Genomic DNA, 25,316 nt, shown 5'->3' on the forward strand with positions numbered 1-25,316 from the left:
AGATATCTCAAACTCTTAGGGAATTTAAAAAAAATAATAAATTAGAACTGACTGCATTAAGCACCTAAGAGCCATTGATTTTAACGTGCACTAGTTGTTTTAAATTTTTTAAAGTTTGGCTAGTTTGTTGAATAAATATTTGTTGAATCCTTACTCTGACACAAAGAGAATGGGTCTGGGAATTCAAAGACTAAAAATAATATGGTAGTTGACATCAAATAAACTACTAACTCCCTATGAAGCCCACCCCAGTGACTCACTTGAGACAAATGGACAGCTGACAGTGCACTGGAGACAGAGTGTGAGCTTGGAGAAAGAACACTATTCCTATCACAGAGGCATCGCACTGCAGTGCAGAGTGCACTGGAGATGGAGTGTGAGCTTGGAGAAAGAACAATATGTCCTTAAAATTTCCTTAGTTAAAAAACAATAAAACCCACTGCTACTTTATAAAATTCTTGGCTTCAGAACTTTATTAGGAAAATAGTCCTCATTTCCATTTTATCTTTATTTTGTGTATGTGTGGTATACTCATATGTCATAGCTGTGCACGTATACAGGTACATGTGAACATATATACTTACGGATGCCAAAGTTAGAAGTCAGACGCTGAAGTCAGTCATTTCTCTGTCATATTTTGTGAGACAGGGTCCCGCACTGAACCTAGAGTTCACTGATTTTGCTGGACTGACTGGACTGACAGGGCTCTTCTTGCTTCTCGACCCCAGTGCTGGTGTGGCAAGAGCACACTCCCACAGCTGGCCTTGCGATATGGGTGATGGGAACCTGAATTCAGGTGCTCATGCATAAGCAGAAAGCCAGCACTTTATTTACTCCCCTCATCTATTTAAAACCTTTACACTTTAAGATCTCTACTATAGAGTCTCAGTGAAATCCTACAATGGGTTATTTTTTTACTGACTTAATATGAAGCAACAATAAATCTTAATGTGCCATTTTGGAGGCATCCAATAAAGTTAATTGTTAAGCAAAAGACATGAAGAAATAGCGGCACTAATACTAAAAGAATACACAGTATCCATTCATTTCATTTTTAAATATGTGTTACCAGAGGCAAAAACATGAAAAAATCTCACACAATTCATCTCCCTTAAGAAAACTTCATTAAATTTTTCTCAAAAATAAAGGTGTTCTTTAAACTACCCTTAACTGAGACGACCTCTCACCGAACAATAAGGCCAGAGTAATGTCTGCAGGCACAACGAGCCCGACCTTTCTTCTTTTCATTTTTTCCAGACAGGGTTTCTCTGTAGCTTTGGAGCCTGTCCTGGAATCAGCTCTTGTAGATCGGGCTGATCTTGAACTCACAGAGATCCGCCTGCCTCTCCCTCCCGAGTGCTGGGATTAAAGGCGTGCGCCACCGCCGGGCTCTAACTACAATTTTTATAGGAGACTTATTCTACAAATTTCTCATACTCATTGCACTGGTGTCTTGGTCACTGTTCTACTGTTGTTCAGAGACACCATGACTACAGCAACTCATATTAATTGGGGCTGGCTTACTGTTTCAGAGGTTTGGTCCATTATAGTCACAGCAGAAAGAAACAGTAGCATGCAGGCAAACTTGGTGCTGGAGAGATAGCTGTGACTTCTAAATCCAGACTGGAAGAAAGTAAGCAGAGAGAAACACTGGGCCTGGCTTGAGCATTTGAAACCCGAAAGCCCACCCCAGTGACTCACTTCCTCCAACAAGACCACACCTACTCCTACAAGGTCACACCTCCTAATCCCTGTCAAGTAGCACCACTCCCTAACAGCGAACCATTCAAATACAGGAACCTATGGGGGCATTCCTATTCAAACCACATTCCACTCCTTGGCCACCATAGGGTTGTAGCTATACCATAATGCAAAAACACATTCAATCTAACTTCAAAAGTGTCCATGGTCTATCAGTCTCTACAATGTTTAAAAGTCCAAAATTCGAAGTCTCTTAACTCTAAGCCCTATTAAATCAAAATAAAATAAAATAAAATAAAGAAGCAGATCACATACTTCCAACATACAATGGCACAGAATATACATTACCATCCCAAAAGGGAGGAAAGGAAGCAATGAGGAAATACTGAACCAAAGCAAAACCAAAAGACAGCAGAACCAACTCCAAACACTACACCTCCATATCTGATGTCAAAGCACTGTTCGGATCCAACTCCTTCAGCGTTGTTGATGATAACACACTTGTCTCTCTCAGGCTGGCTCCACCCCCCATTAGCAGCTCTCCTCGGCAAGTATCCCACTACTCTGACATCTCCAGCATCTTGGGGTGTCCAAGAAAATCACCTTCACAGCTTCACTCCAAGACCTTTCTGAACCTGCATGCATTGACACCACTGACACATACCTGGCCTGGGTACCTTCCATTATTCATAGAGGGAGATTCTATAACCCCTTACTTCTGTTCTTGACTTTAAAGCCAGAACCATGTGGCTGAATCTGCCAAGTTTTGCTGCTTGCTAGGGCTGGAACATGGCCCTCTCATTCAAATACCTTTCCACCAGCTTTCTGTTTATTTTTAATGGTTTCCTTTCCTGCCTACCTTTGTCTATCCTGGAACTTACTCTGTAGACCAGGCTGGCCTTGAACTCAGAAACCCACCTACCACTGCTCCCAAATTCTGGAATTAAAGGTGTGTTCTGCTACACCTGGACTAAATATTCTTTAATTTCTTTTCACAAAATGAAAGTTCAGTTGGGAAGGTGACCCTGAGGTCACTACCCCCTTTATTCCATTTAGCATCAGGCTTTTCTTTCATCTGTTTATCTCTTTAAACACAGGATGTAGCTCCATTATACATCCTGGTGCCCCATTCCTCTTCAAACCGTACATTTTATATTATTCCTTGTTCAGCTTACTCCTTTTCATTATAGATTTGCATAAGACTGGCTACTAATAACCACGTGACATAATCAACATGAGGCTGTTTTAAAATCTCCTCTGCCAACAGCATTAAACGAACATTCTTCAACTTAGCATCCGGCAGACTTTTCAAACAAGAGCAAAAAACAGCCACATTTTTCACCAACATATCACAAGGATGATCCCTAGGCCACTTACTAACATTCTCCTCTGAAACCTCAAGCCAGGCCATCATAATCTACATCACTCTCAGCACCACTGTCTTCCTTGCTCTTACAAGTATGGCCCTGTTAAGCCCCACTTAAAGCCTTTGCCTGCTTTTCTAATCCAAAGTCCAAATTCCATCAATAAGAAGCAGGCTCATGTTTGTCACAGCAACACCCTAGAGCCCTGGTACCAACATCTGTCTTAGTCAATAGTCCACTGCTGTAAAGCGACACCACGGCCATGCCAACTCTCATAAAAGAAAACATTTAAATGGGGCTTGCTTACAGTTCAGAAGTTTAGTCTATTGTTATCATTGTGGGAAGTGTGGTGGCATGCAGGCAGACATGATGCTGGAGAGTAGTCAAGAGTTCAACATCCAGATCAGAAGCCAGCAAGCAAAAAGAAACACTGTGCCTGGCTTGAGCACTTGAAACCCCAAAGCCCAGCCCCAGTGACATACTTCCTCCTACAAGACCAGACCTACTTCAACAAGGCCACACTTCCTAATACCTGTCCAGTAGGGCCACTCTCTAATGACTGAGCATTTAAGTATAAAAGCCTATGCAGGCTATTCAAACCACCACAGTTAAGTTAGTAAATTCAGAACCTAGCTTTCCCAATAATAATATCCATTTACTACTGTTTCCATTTATTAAAAGAATAAGTTTGTTTGTTATCACTGTGTTAATTACAGGCTCAATATATTGTTTTTAATATAAATATTCTAAAGAAATAGAACCATTCTTTTTAAAATTATAATATTAAAAATGCAAATTGTGTATCAGATCTCAGTGAATAGATCTCTACAAGCTAAAACTGGTGATCCTGGAATGTTAAAAGAAATATCTTTAAAAAAAGTGACAAGAAAGCTGGTTCTTACAAAACTTCATCAACCTTTGTCAAATCAAAAACATTAATTTTCTTTAGGGTCAATTTCTAAAAAGGCGTGATGATGTCAAGTAATGTAAACTTAAATATGATGGACTACCATATATGTTTTACTATTTGAAAGCAAAACACCTACATTTTAAGCAGAATTGATGGAAGTTCTCTTTGGTGCTGTTGTTTGTTTGTTTGTTTGTTGTTTCATTTTGTCTGTTCCTAGCTAACCTGAAATTTGCTATGTAGACCAGGCTGGTCCAGAACTGACAGTTATCCGCTTACCTCTGCCTCCATGTCCTGAATGCAGTATTAAAGTATGGGCTACCACGCCTGCTACAATTGGTATGCTTTAATTTTTTTCAAAGATCAACACACATACTTTTTTGTAGTGATATCTCATTTTAATAAATAAAGCTTGCCTGAAGATCAGAGAGTAAAAGAGCCACCCAGGTCAGCCTTACAGACCAGGCAGTGATGACATACATGTCACATACATGCTTAAACCCAGTAGCCACACGAGTTTGCCAGAGAAACCAGGCAATATTGGCGCACGCCTTTAATCCCAGCCCTAGAGAGAAATATAAAATGGGAGGAGACAGCTCTCGCTCTCAGTCTCATTCTTAGGACTCCTGGAGGCACAATCATCATATTGGACTGAGGTCAAAGTAAGAGTCAGTGGCTGGCTGTTTTGCTTTTCTGACCCTCAGGTTGAACCCCAATATCTGTCTCTGGGTTTTTATTAATCGAGCTACACTTTTTCTTGCATTTAAAAATTCTAATTCAATGGTTACACAGATGGCCCTACTTAAACTAAAAGGAACACAAAAAAAAAAAAAAAAAGTCATCAATCTAGAAAAGGAATGGATAGGGAGGGGATGAAGCTAAAAGAAATGGGAGAGAGATGTAGGGAAAGAATAATCAGAATGCATTAGATGCATGAATGAAATTGCCAAAAAAAATTAGTTTTAATTGTTTTTTTTAAGAAAAGCATTTATTTCAGAAAAATAAAATTACCTTTCTAAATTTTCTAAAGCATCTGAAGTTGTCCCTTTGATAGAAATCTAAAGCAAAGGCAATGCAAGATTTATATCTGCTGCAGGGCATAATGGAAAAGTTCTATTAAAATCAGTAGACCATGTCAAAAGCTACTGACAAATCTGCATCTGACAAAAGTCCCTGTGCAAGTCCTTGCACTTTCCAGTCAGACAACTGGGTGTACGAATCTGCAATGGACCTCTCGTCTCACCAGTCATTATAAGGGAGGAAAACAACAATGTCATGAGTATTTCTGCTGTACTGTCTTTGACAAACACTGGAACAAGGAGCATGAACGACTTGTTCCAACTTCTGTATTTTTCTCACAACGGAGTAATATATCTAAGTCACTAATTACTTATAAATTACAGAAGAGATCAGCACAAACTTTTTCTGTAAAGGCCACAAAGTACAAAGTGTAGACTTAAAACCCATCTGATTTCTGCCACAACTACTTCACTCTTCCTCTGTAGCATAAAATGAGACACAGACCACGGGTACACTAATGCTGACGGATGTGTCTACATAAAATGTTACTGACAAAGGTAGGCAGCAAGCCAGATTTGACCCATGGGCTATGTTTTCCATTTCCTCATTTCAGATGAAATTTTATAATCTGCTTTTCCTCCAAAGACAAGTCTTCCTCATTCAAAAAGTTTTCTTAAAAAAAAAAAATTAACATTGTTCCATAAACTTTCATGCTCAATAAGTGAACCCACAGATCTCATTTTTGAGGACAGAATCTCATCACTCAGGAGAAATTCATGTTTACAATATTCTGGAGAGGTATCCCTTCACTTTACCGTGCCAAAGCGTCACCAAGGGAACCTTTATACTACAGAAGACAACTGAGCAGGTCTCTGGGGACAGTCGACAGCACTGACAGGCTGCCACATGGTGCCAGACGCTACTGTAGTGTGGCTCTCATGCAGAACAAGGTGACCAAAACATAAAGCAGAACTGTCCCAGAACACTGTGCTGTTTAAAGACAGAGAGGAAAATGGCTTGTCAGGAGCCATTTTCCAAAAAAGTATAGTGGGGACCATTGTCCTGGGGATGTTTGCAGAGCCCACATCCCAACTGTATCGAGAACTGTTTGTCGGCAGAGCCCATCCCACACCCAACTATCTTGAGAGTTATCTGTTAGGGGAACCTGCCCCGCATTCCAACTATCTAGAGAACTGTTTGTGGTTGGAATCACAAAAGGAATGACTCCTCTTGCATAGAGAACTAGGTGTGTCGTGACCTCCTGACCGACGACTTGACGACTCGTGACCAACAACTCTACGACTCGTGACCAAGTGTCAGCTCGTGACCATCGCTGCAAGATCCCTTCCTGCCCTGGCCATTCCCCTGCCCCCATCCCAACCCAAATTCCTCATCCAGGGGCTATATAAGCCACAACCTTGACACTAATAAACGGAGGCTTTGACAAGAACTCTGCTTGGCCTCCTTCCTCTCTCTTGCCCATGTCTTTTCAGATAGCGCCTCTCCGGGACCCTGGAATAACTGACCTGCCAGGTGGATTATAACCCCTAGACTAACTGACCCGCCAGGGCGGTCACAATGGCTGGAATTTAGACCTCTATACTTGGGGCCTCTACTGAGCCCTAATACTAAACCTAACTAAAGTAGGCCATGTTTTTTAAATATTAGAAGTGTATGTTCAGTCAGTTCTGCATATGCACTAATATCAATGCAAATATTTATTCACAAATATATTCATGTAAATATAAATTTATTCATGTAAGGATAAACAAAACTCGAAGCTCTACTGACCTTTTAAGATAGTTGGACTTTTGAGTGTACCAACTATGATTTGTGTCATGATCATTTACATACTAAGTATATCCATTATCCCACACTTAACATATATTTGACATGGTATTCCCTTCCATGATGGCAAATGGATCCCGATTTAACTCTCAACCTTCTTAAAAAGATACATGTAATTATATAAAGATGTATTTCTTTAAATCATCTCTGCAAAAATCTTAACAACTGCTAGAAAACTTAGTGAGTACAATTCTGACACATGGGGCAGGAAAAAACAGGTAAAAACGTGTTTATCAACAAAGTCCAAGGATATCTGGGTGGTGGTGGCCCACACCTTTAATCCCAGCAATTGGGAGGAAAAGGTAGGCCAGCCTGGTCTACAGAGTGAGTTCTAGGACAGTCAAGACCACACAGAGAAAGCCTGCCTTGTAAAACTAAATAAAAAACAAAAAACAAAAAGTCAAATGTTATTTTAGGTGTCTACTTTGCATTGACAAATTTACAAGTATGGACGGACTAATGACTACTAAAAGTTTACTATATCCATACAGTCGAAATGTGTTTAACATTTGTCCTTGAAAACCTTTAATAGGAATCAATTCTCAACTATCAAAGAAACAATATATACTTCTAAAGACTTCTGTTGAATTTGTAATTAATTATTTGAATGAAGATAAAATGACTTAAAATATACAACCAGAGGTCAACAAAAAAATTACCAACAGCTGCTGCAGGAGCACATTCTGCTCCTTCAGCCAACAGCCTTTAAGATACCAGCCCACTGGGGTGTGGTCTGTTATATGTTAAAAAGCAGGGGGAACCAGGGCACTCTCTCTCTTGCTTCAGGCTCCTGTTCCAGCTGCTAGACTCTGTTTCCTGTTTGCAACGAAAGAATGTTGTTTGGTACAGTGATCTGTAAGTTTTTCCCCTCAAATAAATAACCTTCTCTATTATCCATAATTCTTAACTGGTGTGGGATTGTTTTACGGCTTCATCTGGTGCCCAACGTTTGGTTTTGGAACCCCCAGTTCTACTGCCCACCACCAGCTCAGAGTGCACCCAGCTTGGCGCGAGCCCACCCTCAGCAGGCCATGCATGTGCATGGAGCCAGCAGTTCATATAGAATCTCATGCAGTGGCTTTTCTACAGATCAGCCGTAGTTCTTTTCTCTTTACACGCCTTGTATTGGCTTCAAGTACCCACGCACCCTACCATTTGCATCCCACCAGGACGTACTGCAGACATTTGGTACAGTGATCTGTGAGTTTTTCTCCTCAAATAAATAACCTTTTCTATTATCCATAATTCTTAACTGGTCTCTTATATGTTAAAAAGCGGGAGGAACCAGGGCACACTCTCTCTTGCTTCAGATGCGGGCTTCCCCCATCTGAGCCAGCTGTTCTGCAGCATTCTAACGATTTGTTTGCATTTGCCGATTCCATTGCTCGAGACATCCAGAGAACACACAGTCTTTTATCTTTTAGCATTCTGCTCTAAAATCAGATTTCAGACAGGCCACAGGAGAATTCACATGCACCACTGCGCCTCGCTGGATTAGTTTTATAGGTGACCTGCGACACCTACTGGCAGGTTATGGTTATTGCACCCATTCCAGCTAATTGAACCACGGGTAAGATTTAATATCCTAAATATAGAGCATAAGTTGTTAATTTTAAGGGGCAATATGTCAGACAATCTAAACATTCAAAGTTTCAATAGCCTCTTTACAAACACCTTGTGTGAGGTTTTACAAGACTTATATGATGATGTCCCTTCTATTTCACTATTTTTGATTCTGGCGATTAATCTTGTCCTCAATATTTTTTCTTTTAAAAAATGGTTTGACAATAGGACTAAGAATGAAGCATTTTTAGAAATGGTACAGTCTTTTCAGACTGAAACCACACTTCTCAGGAAAGAGGCTGGAAATCTGACTAAGAATATGGCCAATTTAACTAACAAAACTCAGTCAACTGAGGTACTTTTGGAAATGGTACATACTGACAGTAATTTATTTAAAGGAAGATTTAGCACTATAGAGAAAGAAACAGTCGATTTGGCACATAAAACCCAATCAATGACAGTGGGTGCTGAAACATTATTTGAGAGAATTCGCACTGCTGAACGTCTTAATCAGACTCTGACAAAGGGGTATGACAGATTGATTGATAGAATTTCTCTCCAGGAAGGAAATATGTATGCTATAAAGATTATGTCCAAGGATGAGACATTATCTCTGTCTGGACAGACTTCATACCTTGTAATCCTCAATGAAGGCACTAGAGCAGAACACTGGACAGGAGATCCAGACATTGCAAAAGGCAGTGGTAAACAGATTTGAAAAGATTGAAGAAATTATCGAATTTGATGGCCAAGAACAAAAGGTAAAAAGGCAAAATTTAACCTCATGTCTGTACGTAAAAATCTCCAGGATAGCTTCCGCAGAGTTCTGCCTGCCTTTCCAGTAATAACATCAGAAAAAGTATCTGGCTCCAAGTACCCTAACGTTGTCAAGGAATATATATGGGAGCCCAAATGTATGACTGATCTAAAAGAAATTAAGCAAGCAATTGTATATTACAAACTACATTCGTCTTTTGTTAGGGAAATGTTCAAAACGTGGGCTTTCAGTAGCAAAGCCGTGCCTCAAGATTGGGCTCAGTTAATGTCAGCAGTCTTAGAAAGTGGACCACAATTGCTTTGGAGGTACTTATTAAAAGAGGAAGCAAGAATTTTAGAGCAACAAGGAAAAGCAAAAGGACTTGAGATTTCCATAGATCAAATTCCAGGTGAAAGACTTTACTCTGGTCCTTAGGATCAAGCTCTTTATGATGACCACAATAGTCCCTACGTACCACAGCAGCTTTAAAGGCTTGGGACAGAGTTCAAGAACCAAGAAATAGAGTTGAATCATATCTGAGGGTTAAACAGGTCAGAGAGAACCTTTTAGTGTCTTTTTGCAAAGACTAACTAGGGCTATACAAATAGGGGTAACTGACCCAGAAGCTAGATGTATAATAATTGAATCTTTGGCTTACGAGAATGCCAATAAACATTGAGTGCAAGCAGATCCTTGGGCCTTTAAAGACCAGATCAGCACCCATGGGTTAATGGGTCTTGCATACAATGAATGTTGAGACACTTGACTATGGTACTGAAGCATGAGAAGCAACTTCCAATGGTAAGAGATGACATCAGAATACCAGATGTTTTAATTGTGGTAGAATGGGACATCTGAAAAGGGATTGTAGACAATGCATTCCTAGGAATAATGTGTCTTCTAGGAATGGCAGAAATAGGAGGATTCAGCCTCCAGGTTATGTAGGAGGTGTGGCAAAGGTCAACATTCAACCAATGAATGTAGGTCAACAACAGATAGACAAGGCAACACGATACCATCAGGAAACGCCATGGGGGAGGCCTCTCACAGGCCCCCATGATGAATGTGGTCCAGTCACTTCCAGTTACTGTGGAGTAGCTGTCTTGACAGGAAGATTTAAAAATCCAATGCCTGCTCTAAAAAGCAATATTGGTCTGAATGACAGGTTAAATGTGGAGGATGAGTCAAAAACTCCAGTGGGATAGAGTAAACGTATATTCTGGCAGACTTCTATAAATAATCAAAGACCAATGTATAAATGGCATTTTTATTGAAGGTTTATTAGACACTGGTGTGGATGTAAGGATCGTTACTCCAGAATCTTGGCATCTGAACTGTCCTCGTCAGGAGATAGATGTTCAGTTCCTGGGAATTGGAACCCTATCCCAGGTAAAACAAAGCACAAGATGGGTTGAATGTGTATAGGGTCAGAAGGACAAATAGGAAGACTAAGGCCATATATAGCCAATATTTCAGTGAATTTTTGGGGTCATGACCTATTGCAGCGATGGAATACCCAGATTAACATTCGTGCAGCCCCCAAAACTTATGTTTCTGAGGAAAATATTAGAAAGTATTACAGATCGCAGGCACGGGCCATTCGGGTTGTACAAGAACACAAAGCAATTGATAAACCCTCAGAGGACCCAACAGCCCTACCTTTAAAATGGTTAACTGAAAAACCAATATGGATTAAGCAGGGGCCTCTAGCTGAGGAAAAGTTGCAAACTTTAGAACAGCTGGTACAAGAGCAACTAGATGCTCGACATATAGAAGAATCTACCAGCCCTTGGAATTCTCCTGTATTTATTGTTAAAAAGATATATGGAAAATGGAGAATGGTGACAGATCTAAGTGCTATCAACAAGGTTATTCAACCTATGGACCCTCTATAATCTGGAATTCCTCTGCCTTCTTTGTTACCAAAGGGATGGCCTCTCATAGTTGTTGATTTAAAGGATTGTTTCTTCACTATACCTTTACAAGAAAAGGATAGAGAAAAGTTTGCCTTTACAGTGCCTACTTATAATAATTCTCAGCCTACTAGACGCTATCAATGGGCCGTCCTCCCACAGCAAATGCTCAATAGCCCCACTCTGTGCCAATACTTTGTCAGCCAGCCATTGGAAATACTACATACTACATAAGCAATTTCCTAGGTCGATGATCTACCATTACATGGATGACATTCTAATATCTAATTCAAATGCAGATACTTTAGAAAGGATGTTTGATGATGTAAAGAAAGTCTTGACTAAATGGGGATTACAAATTGTTCCTGAAAAGATTCAGAGAGGAGATTCTGTTAATTACACCTAGGTTACAGAATAGGCTTAATAACACAAAAAGCACAAATTGGGAGAGACCAGTTGCGGAATCTTAATAAATTTCAAAGATTTTTGGGAGGCATTTCCAGTCTACAACCGGCTTATTGGGATAACACCTGATCTTATAATTCATTTAAACAAAACCTTAGATGGTGATAAAGGCTCAAATAGTCCCAGAGAATTAACAGCTGAGGCAGAAAAGGAATTGGGGATTGTTGAGGAGAAACTACAGGAGGCACATGTGGATAGGGTGAATCCAAATCTTAATTGTATTCTAGTCATATTGACTTCCAGAATTTCTCCTACAGGAATTTTAATGCAGAGGGATGATATTACCTTAGAATGGATCTTTTTAACCACACAAACCAAGTAAAAAATTAAAAACTTATGTGGAAAAAGTCTCTGAATTGATTATAAAAGGTAAACTGAGACTTCGTAAATTAGCAGGCCAGCAGAGATTATAGTGCCTTTTACTGCTGATGAAATAAAAAAGTTATGGTAAGACAATGAACCCTGGCAAAAGGCTTGTGCTAATTTTTTGGAGAAATTAATTAGCAAATATCCCAAAAGCAATAGACTGTCTTCAATTAGTATAGCCTTCATGGTAGAGTCTTCTGAAAATCTGCAGTTAAAAATTTTTAATTTGACTTTTATATCTAAATTATATGTGAAGAGTTGGGGCAAAATTTTAAAGAACCCTCAAGAATCTATGTCTCAAAACTGTTCTGTCTCTAACGCTAGTAAGTCAACAATCAAAAATCTCTTTTTAAAAATATGTCTGTTAGAAAAATGAATAGCTTTACAATGCACTCGGAAGTATTTTTTCCTCCCTGCCAGATTTTAAAAGCCAAATCTCACATAAAAATGCTGAAGTTTCTCAGTACTTGAATGTAGCTTCTCAGAGATGGATTCTCAGATCAGTGCTGTCCAACAGAGACATCAGGTGAGCTGCATACCTGACCATACACACTCTAGTAGTCACATTAAAATCTATTGTAAAGATGTGTATGCACCTGTGTCTTTATGTGGGTATGTGCACATGAGACCAGGTGCCGTCGAGGACAGTCGAAGCATCCTCTAGAGTTGAGAAAGACAACAAGCAAGGATTTGTACACCTTCTGTAAGTACTAGGAACTGAACTCACATCCTCTGCAAGAGCCATCCCTCCAGCCCTGCTACCAGCCCCATTTTAAAGTGAATAGAAATAGAAAAAAACTAAATTGATATATTTAATACAATATATTGAAAATAGTATTTCAATATATAAACAATAAAATATTGCAAACATTACATTTTTATCCTAGATTTTCCAAACTAGGTATATATCTTACAGTACATCTGAACTTGGACTAGACACATTTTAAGTGTTCAATAGCCACATGTGGACATTATAGTACACAAAAATGTCCCCAAAGGCTTTTATATTAAAGACGTAGAACCCAATGCAGTCACATTTAAGACGAGGTCTTTGAAGAAGCAAATAGGTGATGGGGGCTCTTATCCATGCACTTATCCATGGATGAGTTCATAATCAAACGCACTATCAGAAGGTGAAAGTGGCAAAAACTGGAGTTGGTAACATGGAATAAGGGGAAGGTTAACAAAAATGCATCTTAGCCGGGCGGTGGTGGCGCACGCCTTTAATCCCAGCACTCGGGAGGCAGAGGCAGGCGGATCTCTGTGAGTTCGAGACCAGCCTGGTCTACAAGAGCTAGTTCCAGGACAGGCTCCAAAACCACAGAGAAACCCTGTCTCGAAAAACCAAAAAAAAAAAAAAAAAATGCATCTTAGAAAGATGTAACTTGTTTCTCTCTCCTCCCACTCCCCACTGTCAGAGTACAGTCAAATAACACTGTTGAAAGCTGGGATAAAATAAGTCTTTCTTCCTTTATTTTTCTTGGGCACTTTGACCCATCAAAGGAAATTTAACTGACAATGGCTAGTACCTACTTACTAGTTAGGAGTGGCTGCCATCACCAGCTACACTCACAGGCCTCCAAATTTTCCATCTCTAGTCTGGACTTCACTCCTGAGAACAAAATTAGTATTTCCTAACACCCAGCCAACATCTTATTTCAGATGACTCAAAGGCATCTCACAGTTCAAATATAATTTTGTTTTAGTTTATGACCCAATCCCCTGCAAAATACAGTAATCATGTAATAGCCCCCCAAAAATAAAATTATAACCGATTCATGTATGTAAGCCTGAAAACTGGAACCAATTCCTTGCCACTTCCTTTGTCACCCTTTGTAGCAGTTGTTATGGAATAACATAAAACTTTTAATACCCTTTTTATAAACTCTTCAAGCCCTGAAAAAGTTCTGCTTGATTCACAAATATCTCAGAAACCAATCTATATTGTATGTCATCTCAGCCATCACCATCTACTCCTGTTCAGCTCCAACAACTGCAGGGCAAGGATTTCACAAACTCAAACAGTGAGGTCACCCCTACCTTAACACCCCATCCACTGATTAAAACTCATCAACTTATTTCCACTAATTATGAAATAAAAGTAAAATATACTGATTACAAGAAAGTGCCTGCCACCACACAATGTTCAATGATTACTTGTTGAAATGTATCTGCCTGCTTTTCCCTAGACAAAAACCAGACACAATGTTAAGACAGGATGTACATACGATGCTTATATATTACTACACCAGAAAGTTTTCTAGGCTCCCAAATCTGGGTTAATTGCTTTCAAGTGTGTTTCAACACCATTCTACAAGTAAAACAGCCGGGCGATGGTGGCGCACACCTTTAATCCCAGCACTCGGGAGGCAGAGGCAGGCGGATCTCTGTGAGTTTGAGACCTGCCTGGTCTACAGAGCTAGTTCCAGGACAGGAACCAAAACCACAGAGAAACCCTGTCTCGAAAAACCAAAAAAAAAAAAAAAAAAAAAAAAAAAGTAAAACAATAGTGCAAATCATGTTTAAATTCTGCCTGTCATATAACACCACACTCCAAAACAAACACTGTATTTTGCACACAGGAAGCATAAATATTTACTAAGAGTACTTCAGTACATACAGTACTGTTGGGGCTACGTTTCTGTATATTGATTTATTAATGTAAAGACAGCATATATCCAATACCACTATACTAAGAAGACCTTTTTGACTCTACTTTAAGGCCACAAAACTGCATACATGTCAAAGGAGCCTATCCACTGAGACATGAAAGCACACATGTACACACTTAGTACACATGTTCCCTTGTGAGGTTACAATACATACTAAGCTGCCAGTCTTTCCCTTCCCACCCTGACTTTCTTTTCTGCTCTCTGTATCTTTGATGACTTCTTAACACATCACATTATTGTCACATATACTTTCCCATCTGCTTTTTCTCATTGTGCTACAGCTCCACAAGTATTTCTCTAATCTTTACATCAAAAATGTTCTGTTGTTGTTAGCAAAGTCTACTTATTGTATAAATCACACAGAAGTAAAGCTTCACCTGCCCACACACTACAGACCTTAAGAATTTTTTGACTGACAGCACTTAAATCATCAAAATGCCAATATTCTTTTGTCAGAACGAGCAAACATCAGCTAGATCAAGCCGATGTTCTGTTTTTATGACTCTTGAACTGTTACTATGCAGTTTTTAGTTGATTTAGCAAATGCTGCTGTGTGGAAGAAGAAACTATTTTCAACCTGCTGAGACAGCAAATTCCTTTATAGACCTTCATGCTTGAGGCAGTCAAGCCTACAGGCAGCTCAAACTAGATTTATAGGTTAATCACACACACTTAATCACACACACACACACACACACACACACAAAAAAGGCTGAAAACAGCACCTTAAAATTGGAACAGTCTGATAAAATGTCCAGGTTCACTATCAATAGAAGCAGCAAGAGACAACATAACATATTTTAAGACAGAAAGTTAACAAATGCATATCAACTTTCAACATTTTAGCTTTGCGGATAACATAAACTAAAGAAAGTTTATCAATGTTCACTAAAATAGGAACTATCTAAAAATGGAAGGTGTTTCCAAGCTAAGTATAATGGAACATGCACATGCGGTTAAATAAATCCAGCATTTGGGAGATGGAGGCAGAGGCAGGCAGATGTCTGTGAGTTCTAAGCCAGTCTGATATACATAGCAAGTACTAGGCTAGTAGCCAGAGTTACATAGTGAGCCCCTGTCTAAAAACAATAATAGCAATAAATAGAGGAGTTTCCAATAAGCTTCCTGAAAATCAAATGAAAGTGACTGGTTTCTTCCAGTGTTCTTCAGCAACTAAAAGATGTTGATTCTGATCCTTCCCAAAAGAGTACAATAAGAATATTTTCATTGGGACTGGAGCAATGGCTCATCAGTTAAGGACACTGACTGTTCTTCCAGAGGACCTCAGTTCAATTGCCAACAACTATGTGGAGGCTCACAACCATCTCTAATGGAATCTGATGCCCACTTCTGTCATGCAGGCATACATGCAAATAGAGCACTCATACACATAAAAGCATAAATAAATAAATCTTTCTTTTTTTTTTTTTTTTTTTTTTTTTTTTGGTTTTTCGAGACAGGGTTTCTCTGTGGCTTTGGAGCCTGTCCTGGAACTAGCTCTGTAGACCAGGCTGGCCTCGAACTCCCAGAGATCTGCCTGCCTCTGCCTCCCGAGTGCTGGGATTAAAGGCGTGCGCCACCATCGCCCGGCAAATAAATCTTTCTTAAAGAATATTTTTATCAAAGTGGAAATGGAAATGCATTTGATAAGCCAAGTGTCGTGGCACACACTATTAATCCCAGCATTCAGGAGGCTGAAGCAGGTGAAGTTCTGGGAATTCAAGGCCAGCCTAATGGTCTACACAGTGAGTTCCAGTAGAACCATAGCAACATAGCAAGATTGTCTTAAAAACAAACACCAAAAAAAAAAAAAAAAGGAAAGAAAAAGAAAATGCATTTTACAATTTCAGAAAGAAAAAGAAAAATGCACCTAATATGTAACCTCTTAAAAACTATAATAAGCTTTATATAGTGCTGCACATCTGTAACTGGCTATCATACCAACACTAGGGAGGCAGAAGCAAAATTTCCAGCTCAAAGTCAGCTTGAAATATACACTGAAGCCATGTGTCAAAGAAAATGAGGAGAGCAGAGGGAAGGGGGGATAAATATTGTAACAGCTGTTATGGAATAATATGGATGAATAAAAATTTTTAATATCCTTTTCATAGACTTGAAATGCAACTACTAGCATTAATATAGAGTTATCTTGATGCTACTGTCAAAGGTGCTATTGGTCCTGTTAAAAAACATGTTTTTCATTGAAGACTCAGAGCATTCATTCACCAGCAGACTCCTGGAGAATAGTGAGCCTCAGAGAAAACTGAAACCAACCAAACAAGAAAAGCACAAAAGGGGGCTGGAAGAATGGCAATCACGTACGCTTTATTGGGATAATTAATAAGGTTCTTAAGAATGCAAATCAAAACAACTCTGAGATTCCAGCTTACACCTGTAAGAATGACAAAAATTAAAAACACTGATGACAACTTATGCTGGAGAGGTTGTGGGGTACACTCCTGCATTGCTGGTGGGAATGCAAGCTGGTATAACCCCTTTGGATATCAGTGTGGCGATTTCTCAAAAAAAAATAGGAAACAACCTTCCTCAAGACCCAGTAATACCACTTCTGGGTATATATCCAAAGGATGCTCAATTGTGCCACAAGGACACATGCTCAACTATGTTCATAGCAACATTGTTTGTCATAGCCACAACCTAGAAAGAACCTAAATGCCCCTTGACCAAAGAATGGATAAGGAAAATGTGGTACATTTACACAATGGAGTACTACACAGCAGAAAAAAATAATGACATCTTGAATTTTGCAGGAAAATGGATGGAGCTAGAAAACTTCATATTGAGTGAGGTAACCCAGACCCAGAAAGACAATTATGATATGTACTCATTCTTAAGTGGTTTTTAAACATAAAGCAAAGAAAACCAGCCTACAAACCACAATCCCAGAGAACCTAGACAACAATGAGGATCCTAAGAGAGACTTACACAGATCTAATCTACAGGGGAAGTAGAAAAAGACAAGATCTCCTGAGTAAATAGGGAGCATGGGGACCCTGGGAGAGGATTGAAGGGAGGGGAGAGGCAGGGAAGGGAGCAGAGAAAAATGTAGAGCTCAATAAAATTTATAAAAAAAGGGGGGGGCTCTTAAGAAGCATCTGTGTGAGATAGGAAAGGAGGAGTGAGGGATCGTAAATCTCAGCAATATGACTGAAAGCTGCTCCACTTCTTTACCTCAAGGCAAGAGATACAGAGGAGTAAGACTCCCTGCAATCCACACCGTAATGCTTCCATTTTCACTATTTAACCTAGGGCTGCTCGCCTTCAGCACCACAGCTGATGACAGTATATGAGGTGTTTAAAGGGGAAACAAATGGGGCTATGGATGCACTTGGAACAGAAGTCAGCTAGTGGCAGCAGACAAAGTGAGATAGCCCAAAGGAGACGTGAGCACCATTGCACTCTATCTAGTTCTTTCACTCTATCAGGGCCCAGCCGGAAAACGTCATTCCTAATACTCCTTTACACATCTGCAACTCTGAACTGCTGAAGGAAACAAAACACAATACAGTGCCTTGTTTTTTCAGAAATTAAGATTTATGGATGACATAATTTAAATGATCATTTCTTTGATTATGACATAACCATATCTCACACTAAGCTTCTTTCCCAAAGACAAAAGAGCAAACAATTCCACTTTTAAAGGTAGGGGTTAATTCTGTTTTTTGTTTGTTGGCTTGGGTTTTTTTTTTTTTTTGAGACACTCTCAGAATGAAGTGAAGGATAGGATTATGAGCACACACAATCAAAGCTAGCTTTCCAATGTGTTATTTTTAATCATTTAAATGAGAAATGGTCGCCACAACTTACTGCAAACAAGTACTGAATTTTCATTCTGAATATTTGACTTCTATTCTTGGTTCTGCTACTTAGAACTGAGCAAACTATTACTCTAATTTGGTTTTTCTTCACCCTCACACTGAAGGTAAATTATACAACATTAATTCTATAGGCAATATGGTCTCACAAACATAGACTCCATGATTACATTCTCCTGGCAAAGGAGGAAGGAGAAAGGAAGGGGAGAGGGAGGGAGGGAGGGAGGTGGGGAGGGAGGGAGGGAGGGAAGGGAGGGAGAGAGGGAGAGAGGTGGGGAGGGAGGGAGGGAGGGAAGGAAGGAGCAAGCTCAGCATTCTGTGAAAAACTCTACCTCAAAGGAATACAGCAGAGAATGATGGAATAGGACATCCAGCCTCCTCTTCTGGCCTCAAAATGTGCGCCCACATACACACATGCATGCATATACCACAGGCACACTTGCCTCACTTGAAAAAAATAATAAAAAAATAAAAAGAAAAGATTCAAAGACATAATGTGGATGAGTATTGTAAGTAGAAATAAAACAAGACACGATTAATATTGCTCCCTATACAAATATAAAGCCAAATACATCTATGGAGTTATTTTATGCATAGAAATAAGCATCACAAAGGACTAAAATGCCATTTAAGATATTTAAGCCACTTTACTGCAGAGATCCCTAAAACATTTAAATCAAAGTCCATGAAACCCAATCCTCTGGGTTACAAGCCGGGAATGTGGAGTGGGTGAGGGTATAATAAATACTGCTTAGTTTATATTTTAAAGCCCCAAGTTTGACTGGGATAATTCTGAACATTCGAGACTTAAAATACTCAGAAGCAACCCTGTAAGTTTCAATAATAACTTGGTGTCTGATCCCCCTGAAGATCATATTATCAGCATATGTCATTCACTACTATTTCCCTAACCTACCACTTCACATAAACTGATTGAACAGATTAGTGACAACGTAGAAGTTTTAGCATTTCATTTTAGTACCTAAGCTACTTAAGTACACGAGTCTAAAAACGTTTTGTTACTGTCCACAACTGCAGAGCAAAAGGAAATGCGAATGTCAGAAATCTAAGGAGCTGTTCAAAGCTCTTCTCTGGTCTAAACTTTTCCTCTCGGTGCTCTCCTACAAACCTTTCAGATTCTGATTGTAGTTTAGTAAACCAGCTCAAGCCTGTAATCCCAGCAGCTGGGGAGGCTGGGGCGGGATTGGTGCTTAAGAGTTTGGGGCCAGCCTCCTTCCTGGCTTCCAGACTACCTTCTGTGAGTGGTCATTCAATTTCATTCATGCAAGCTTGGAATTAAAGGCCTAGTTCAAGCCACTTCCCTGGGGAGCACCAAGCCTTGGCACCAGCTCTGACTGGTGAACAAGGATAGGGAACTCCAGGAAACTCCTGCCAGCCTTAGCATTCTAGGAATGGCAATGACCACTGCCTTCAGCTACTTGGCCTCTTTAGGAGGCACTGTCTCCGGAAGCACAACAGACTGATGGGAAATGAAACACAAGCTGACCTGCAATACAAATGGCAAATGCCAACATAGAATATCGCTGGAGGTTTGTAACAATCAAGCAAAACAGGAAGGGGCTCTGCCTGAGCAGTTCGGACAGGGCCATTTTAAGGTCATCTGACTTAATAGGACCCTACAATTGACTATACATCTGAGTACTAGATAGGACAGAAAAGTAAAATATGGTTCTCTGCCCTTAAGAAGCTTTAAGAGTCCAAAGAAAACAAATTTTGAATTATCTGGGCTCCCAATAAAGTAAGAAACCTTCCTAGAAGTAGGTTATGTCATAATGAATTTAAAAGGCCAATCTGTAAATAAAGGGGTATATTACTTAAAGAGTGGGGCTCAATGTAATGAAGAATGGGGTAAACTCCAACAGATGAAGTCTGATGTGATCCAAATTTGTAATTCCATCATGAGTTCAAGGCCAGCCTGGGCTCCATAAAATGAAGACTGACCTAAGATTATTCTGCACAGCCTAGTAAAAGTCAAGAAAGTGAAAGGAAGTATTTAAGTAAAAGTTAAAACTGAATAAGGTTAAATTTTTAACTTAAAATTTGTTTTATCAGTGAGGGGGAAGTGGGAGATAAAGAAATCTGTAATTTATTACATAAATAAATAATAAATACATAGGACTGAACCAGACTCCTTAGGTCAACATTTATTTCAACCACTCCCTAGCCATGTCATGGGAGAAAGTTACTTAACCATTCTTTGCCTTCATCTTCACACCTGTGAAATAGGGCAGAAAAAAGTAACAAAGACTGTCGGATCAGTAGCAAAAACATCACAGCACAGGAGTGATTAAATCGCCCTGCTGATCAAAACTTTAAGATCAGAGTCAAATTCCCATCTTTCAGGCACTGGCCCCTCCTTCTTGGTTTTAATACTCAAACACCTTCCTACTTCCACGAACCAATGGGATCTAGTGTCCTTGCTCCAAAATAAGCACTTTCCTAACTATGCATCCTCAAAGCCCTTCTTCACCATCTGTCAAAGCCCACTTCTCCAGGACATTAACCCTCCTTCAATCCCAAAGTGCTCTGCCTGCTCTTTACAGTTTACCAACGCTGCAATAGTTTCCCTAATGCTCGTTTCTCACTCAAGTGTACTTTCAGAAAACTGGGGCAAAAATTATGTTTCATCCTCAACCCAGAAGGTGCCAGGCAGGGAAAGGCGACGCAGACTTAAACTGGACGTTAACAACTGGGATGGCTGCAAAGCCAGAAACTGCTTCGTTTCGAATAATTTTTTAATTGCTTTCGGAGCCCCAAAAAAATCCACGCCACGAAACGTCCTTTAAAGAACAGACCGACGGTATCCCTTTCAAGAAAAGTTCCACGGGGCACCCCCGCGCGAGTGGCCCGGCGGCGGTCACCCTCCGCTTGGCAAGTTGAGCGTGCAGCCCGGGCAGCGGCGCTGCGGTCGGCGCGGTAGTTTGAACTGAGGGCAGCGGGCCGGCTCCACGCTCCCGCCAACTTCCCGCAGGCCGCCGCCGCCTCCCGCGTCCGCCCGCCCGCCCGCAGCGACACCCTCCCGGCCGGGGGACCGCGCACCGTGCTCGCCCCCCGGGGTCCTCCAGAGCGGCGCGCCTCGGGCCTGGCCGCCGCCCGCTCCCCTCAGCCCCGAGGCCTCGCTCCCTCCCCGCGGGGCCGCCGCTCCGCTCCGCTCCGGGTCGCAGGCCGCCGCCCCAGAGGGGAGCCGAGGGGACTCGCCGAGCTCCGCGTGGCGCCGGGGGCGGAGCCGGCCCCCGAGGGCTCCCGAGAGGACGGGGGCGGGTGGCGGTGTCCGCCTTCCCCGCCGCGCCCACCGGCGTCCCCCCTCTCCCGGACCCGAGCCCACGGGCCGAGCGGCCGGCGCGACTCGGTACTTACCAACCCGCCTGGGACAACGCGGCGCCGTGCACCTCGGCCATGGTTAGCTGCTCAGGTCCGGGGATGACCGGGGTCTGAGCGGAGGGTGGGGGACAGGCCTCCTACTGGAGAGCCAGAAAAAGAAAAAGAAGAAGAAAGAGAGGAAAAAAGAAGAAAAAAAAAAAGAAAAAAAAAAAAAAACTCCTCCGGTCGACTGTGCTACTGGGCATGCTCAGTGCGACGGGCGCTTCCGCGTGCGGGTTCCGCTCGCCGCGTTTTGCGAGCGGCCGCAGGGGCCGGCCCGGGTGGCGAGCGGCGAAACGCGGCCTGGGCCCGGTGGGGGAGTGGAGGTCTGGGGGTGGAGGGGATCGGACGCGGCGCCGCGGGGGACAGCGCTCGGCTGCCTGCCCCTCCGGTCGCGCTTGTCGGGCTGCTGGGTTCACTTTGTGAGTTGCACGCTTGGGAAGCAGCGCTTCACGGGGGCGGGACGCGGACCCCTGCGGCCCGGGCGGCGCCTCGAGGGGAAGAAGCTAACGCGGCCACGTTTGGGGCGGTGCAGCCCAGCCCATTCTGCACCAGAGCTGATGGTTCTGGTCGGGGCCGGCGCTTATGCACTTTGGCCGGGCGGTCCGACCGAGACTCAGGGGGCTGCAGCTCGCACCTCTTCTGAGTCCCGGCAGGCGGATGGGTGAGCGGGGCACCCCGATCCCTGCACTTAGGGAGGGTTAGCTTTGAAGCCAGGCGGTGGTGACGAGACTGCTTTTTTTGGCACCCTCCTGCTGGGCGTGGCCCTGCCCCAAGCGGCCCGGCGACCTTAGCATCAGCATCTAGCCGAGTTAGTACCGCCCTACCCCGTGCCCTTTACGGCACTCGGGAGGACCCGGGAGCACGGCGGGTCCCGGAGTGGGCATGCGCGGTGACGCTGCCAAGCTGCGCCGAGAGGCTCCAAACCTGATTGGGCAGGCGGTGGTCACGCAGGCCAATGAGAGAAGAGGAGCCGGAATGGTGCGCGGGCCTAAAAGGCTTCAGAAAAGTTTGCTCGACTTGAGGGTCCTTTGCCTCCGCAGCCATGGCAGAGGAAAACGAGAAAATTTTTTGAAGTTGTTTCCCAATGTTTCTGGGAGGTTAAGGACTGTTTGAGAACTCAAACTCGGTCTGCCGTCCGCCGCGGTGGTCACTTCAACTGCGGTCAGACTTGGGACAGAGACTGCAAAATTGGCAGCTGCTCTTAGGGCTTGGGGAAGCAACTTGATAGTTAGGGAAAGAAGGGTGATAAGTACCTGAGGATAGCTAAACTCTCCCCAAAACCACGTTGTCCCAATTTAGCTGGTCTTCCCTGGACCTACAATTTTGAAGTCACCATGCCTTCTTTAGAAAAGGGGCTCTGATGTTTGTTTCCAAATACTCTTTGCTCTTAAATAGGTTTTTAGATGTGTACAAACTTGTTCAGAATCAGGAATAACTTTACCTTATTCCCCAGTACCTGTAGTGGAATAAAATGTTTTATGTTATTAATGAGTAATAAGTGTATTGCCAAACTGCATAGACAGGAAAAAAACATTTTAAAGATAAATGAATGGCTCAAATTAATTGTCAGTTGTATTGGTTTTTAAAGAAAGTACACTCTTACCAAACATATCTCTTTTATTAGTATAAATTGTTAACTGTGGAATTATGTCCCAAACACCAGACTCATTGAGTAAAGTCTTTACACTTGTTCTCATGTCCACTGTAATGCAGTACAAAATCACCATTGCAGGTGCTTATGAATTAAGTTATTAAATGTTCAACAAAGTAATAAATTCGTTTCAAGAATATGATTCCTACTGGAGAAATGTGTTACTATGAAAGCATCAAAAAATAAAATGATGACATTAGCTTAATTAATTATTTTGATCTCTCAGTCTGCATCCTGGTGAGAATTCTGTTACCGCAAGCACAGTCTGTTATGATCTGCTGATCTGACTTGTCACCTGGGTATCCTGTCCCTTTAAAAGAGACAAGCCCTGCCCACTCCCAACCTCCCTCTTCCTTTGGCCAAGGCAAGTGGATCTCCCATCTCCTCCAACCTGTGCTCTCTCTGTCTCTTTCTGTCTCTCTCTCTCTCCCCCCTTCCACTTTTGTCTCTCCTCTTCCCCCTTTCCTTTTCCCTTCCATAACCCACTAAATAAAATCTATACCCAAACTTTTTTTTTTGGTTTTTCGAGACAGGGTTTCTCTAGTTTTGAACCCAAACTCTCTTTGCATGGGGTATCTGTCTGCCTCTCACCCTCCACAGCCTCCCACCCGCCAAGGTGACCCACCAGGGCCTCAGGGGACTCAAGGCCTACGGGACCTGGGGAGGCCTTGGATCATCCACCACCTCATTGGACTGCTGCCCCTCATGGGACCATCCTTCCCCAACACACACACCCTTATATCTTTAAAAAAAGAATAACACGGGTCCTGTCACTGCTGCTAAAGATAGCTTTAACTAAATCTCTGCTGTCCTATTTATAAATAATACTCAAGATTCAAAGGCGTGGGTGAAAACTAGTAAGCTCAGAGAGGTGGAGTAGCAACTAGCAAACCCTCTTTGCTGGCATCCACAGAGGACCCCATGCTTCCCTTTGCCAAATCACAAAAAGGGGTGCTGCTCCAAAACCTACCTTATTTCCTGTGTATGTGTCTCTCTCTCCCAGATGCCCTCTACGGCCCTGATGACTTTCTGTCAACTAGTTGCAGATGCAGCCTCCTGACCCAAGGTTAATTGTATTAAATTAATGCAAATGGAAACTAAGTGTTCACAAAGTGATAACATATCCCCCAACAGCCCAACAATCTGGAGGTGGAGGCAAGAGAAGGATGATGGTTCAAGCAAGGTCTTTCTTGACTACATACTGAGTTTGAGGCAGCCTGGGCTACAAGAAACCCTGTCTCAAAAGCATGAAACAGGGTTGAAGTGTTCTTAAAGAAGCAGGCCAGATTATAAATACAAAACAGAGGATAGAAAAATCAGTTTTCCTAGCCGGGCAGTGGTAGCCTATTCCTTTATCCCAGCACTAAGGAGGCAGAGGCAGTTGGATCTCTGATTTCGAGGCTTTTCTGATATGAAAAGCCATTGTATAAAAGTTCAATTGAAATAAACGGGAAAAGGTTAGAAGAGAAAAAGAGGCAGAGACTTGCTTGCCTCGTCAGAAGAACGGGGGATGGGCCCAGCTTGTCTCTTAAAGAGACCTTTTATACCTGCATACAGACTACATAGTGACAAAGCAGCTGTAGGACCCTGGGCTGGCCAGAGTTCTGCCTGAGTGCATTCTGCCAGGTGACAGGCTAGCATAATTCCTGAATCTTAACAACAAAATCCTCACATGTTCTCACATCACGATACATAGCAGAAGAGGAAATGTGTGCCTTTATCTTTACAAAAAAAAAAAAAAATAGGAGTTAATGAGTTCCTTGACGAAGTGCTGAGCTGAAATCAGAGTAGCTCAGTCTAATGTGTGATCATTTGAATTAGACAAACATCGTTTAGGAAATATCTTGCCAACGTTCTTTGAATTTTAAC

The 25,316-nt window shown here is 41.9% G+C and overlaps 1 protein-coding gene across 1 annotated transcript in view; it reads right to left on the reverse strand.

The window, feature by feature from the left end:
• Tdrd3 (tudor domain containing 3) overlaps positions 1-22,011 on the reverse strand; it is a 137,928-nt gene extending 115,917 nt beyond the window's left edge. Inside the window, exon 1 of the mRNA XM_057786349.1 lies at positions 21,791-22,011. Within this exon, the coding sequence (XP_057642332.1) occupies positions 21,791-21,831 (41 nt within the window). The 5' untranslated portion in view covers positions 21,832-22,011. The remainder of the gene's footprint in view (positions 1-21,790) is intronic.
• Positions 22,012-25,316: the final 3,305 nt, after the last annotated feature.

This window comes from Chionomys nivalis, chromosome 12 (genome assembly GCF_950005125.1).
Source record: "Chionomys nivalis chromosome 12, mChiNiv1.1, whole genome shotgun sequence".
In the NCBI taxonomy this organism is placed as follows: domain Eukaryota; kingdom Metazoa; phylum Chordata; class Mammalia; order Rodentia; family Cricetidae; genus Chionomys; species Chionomys nivalis.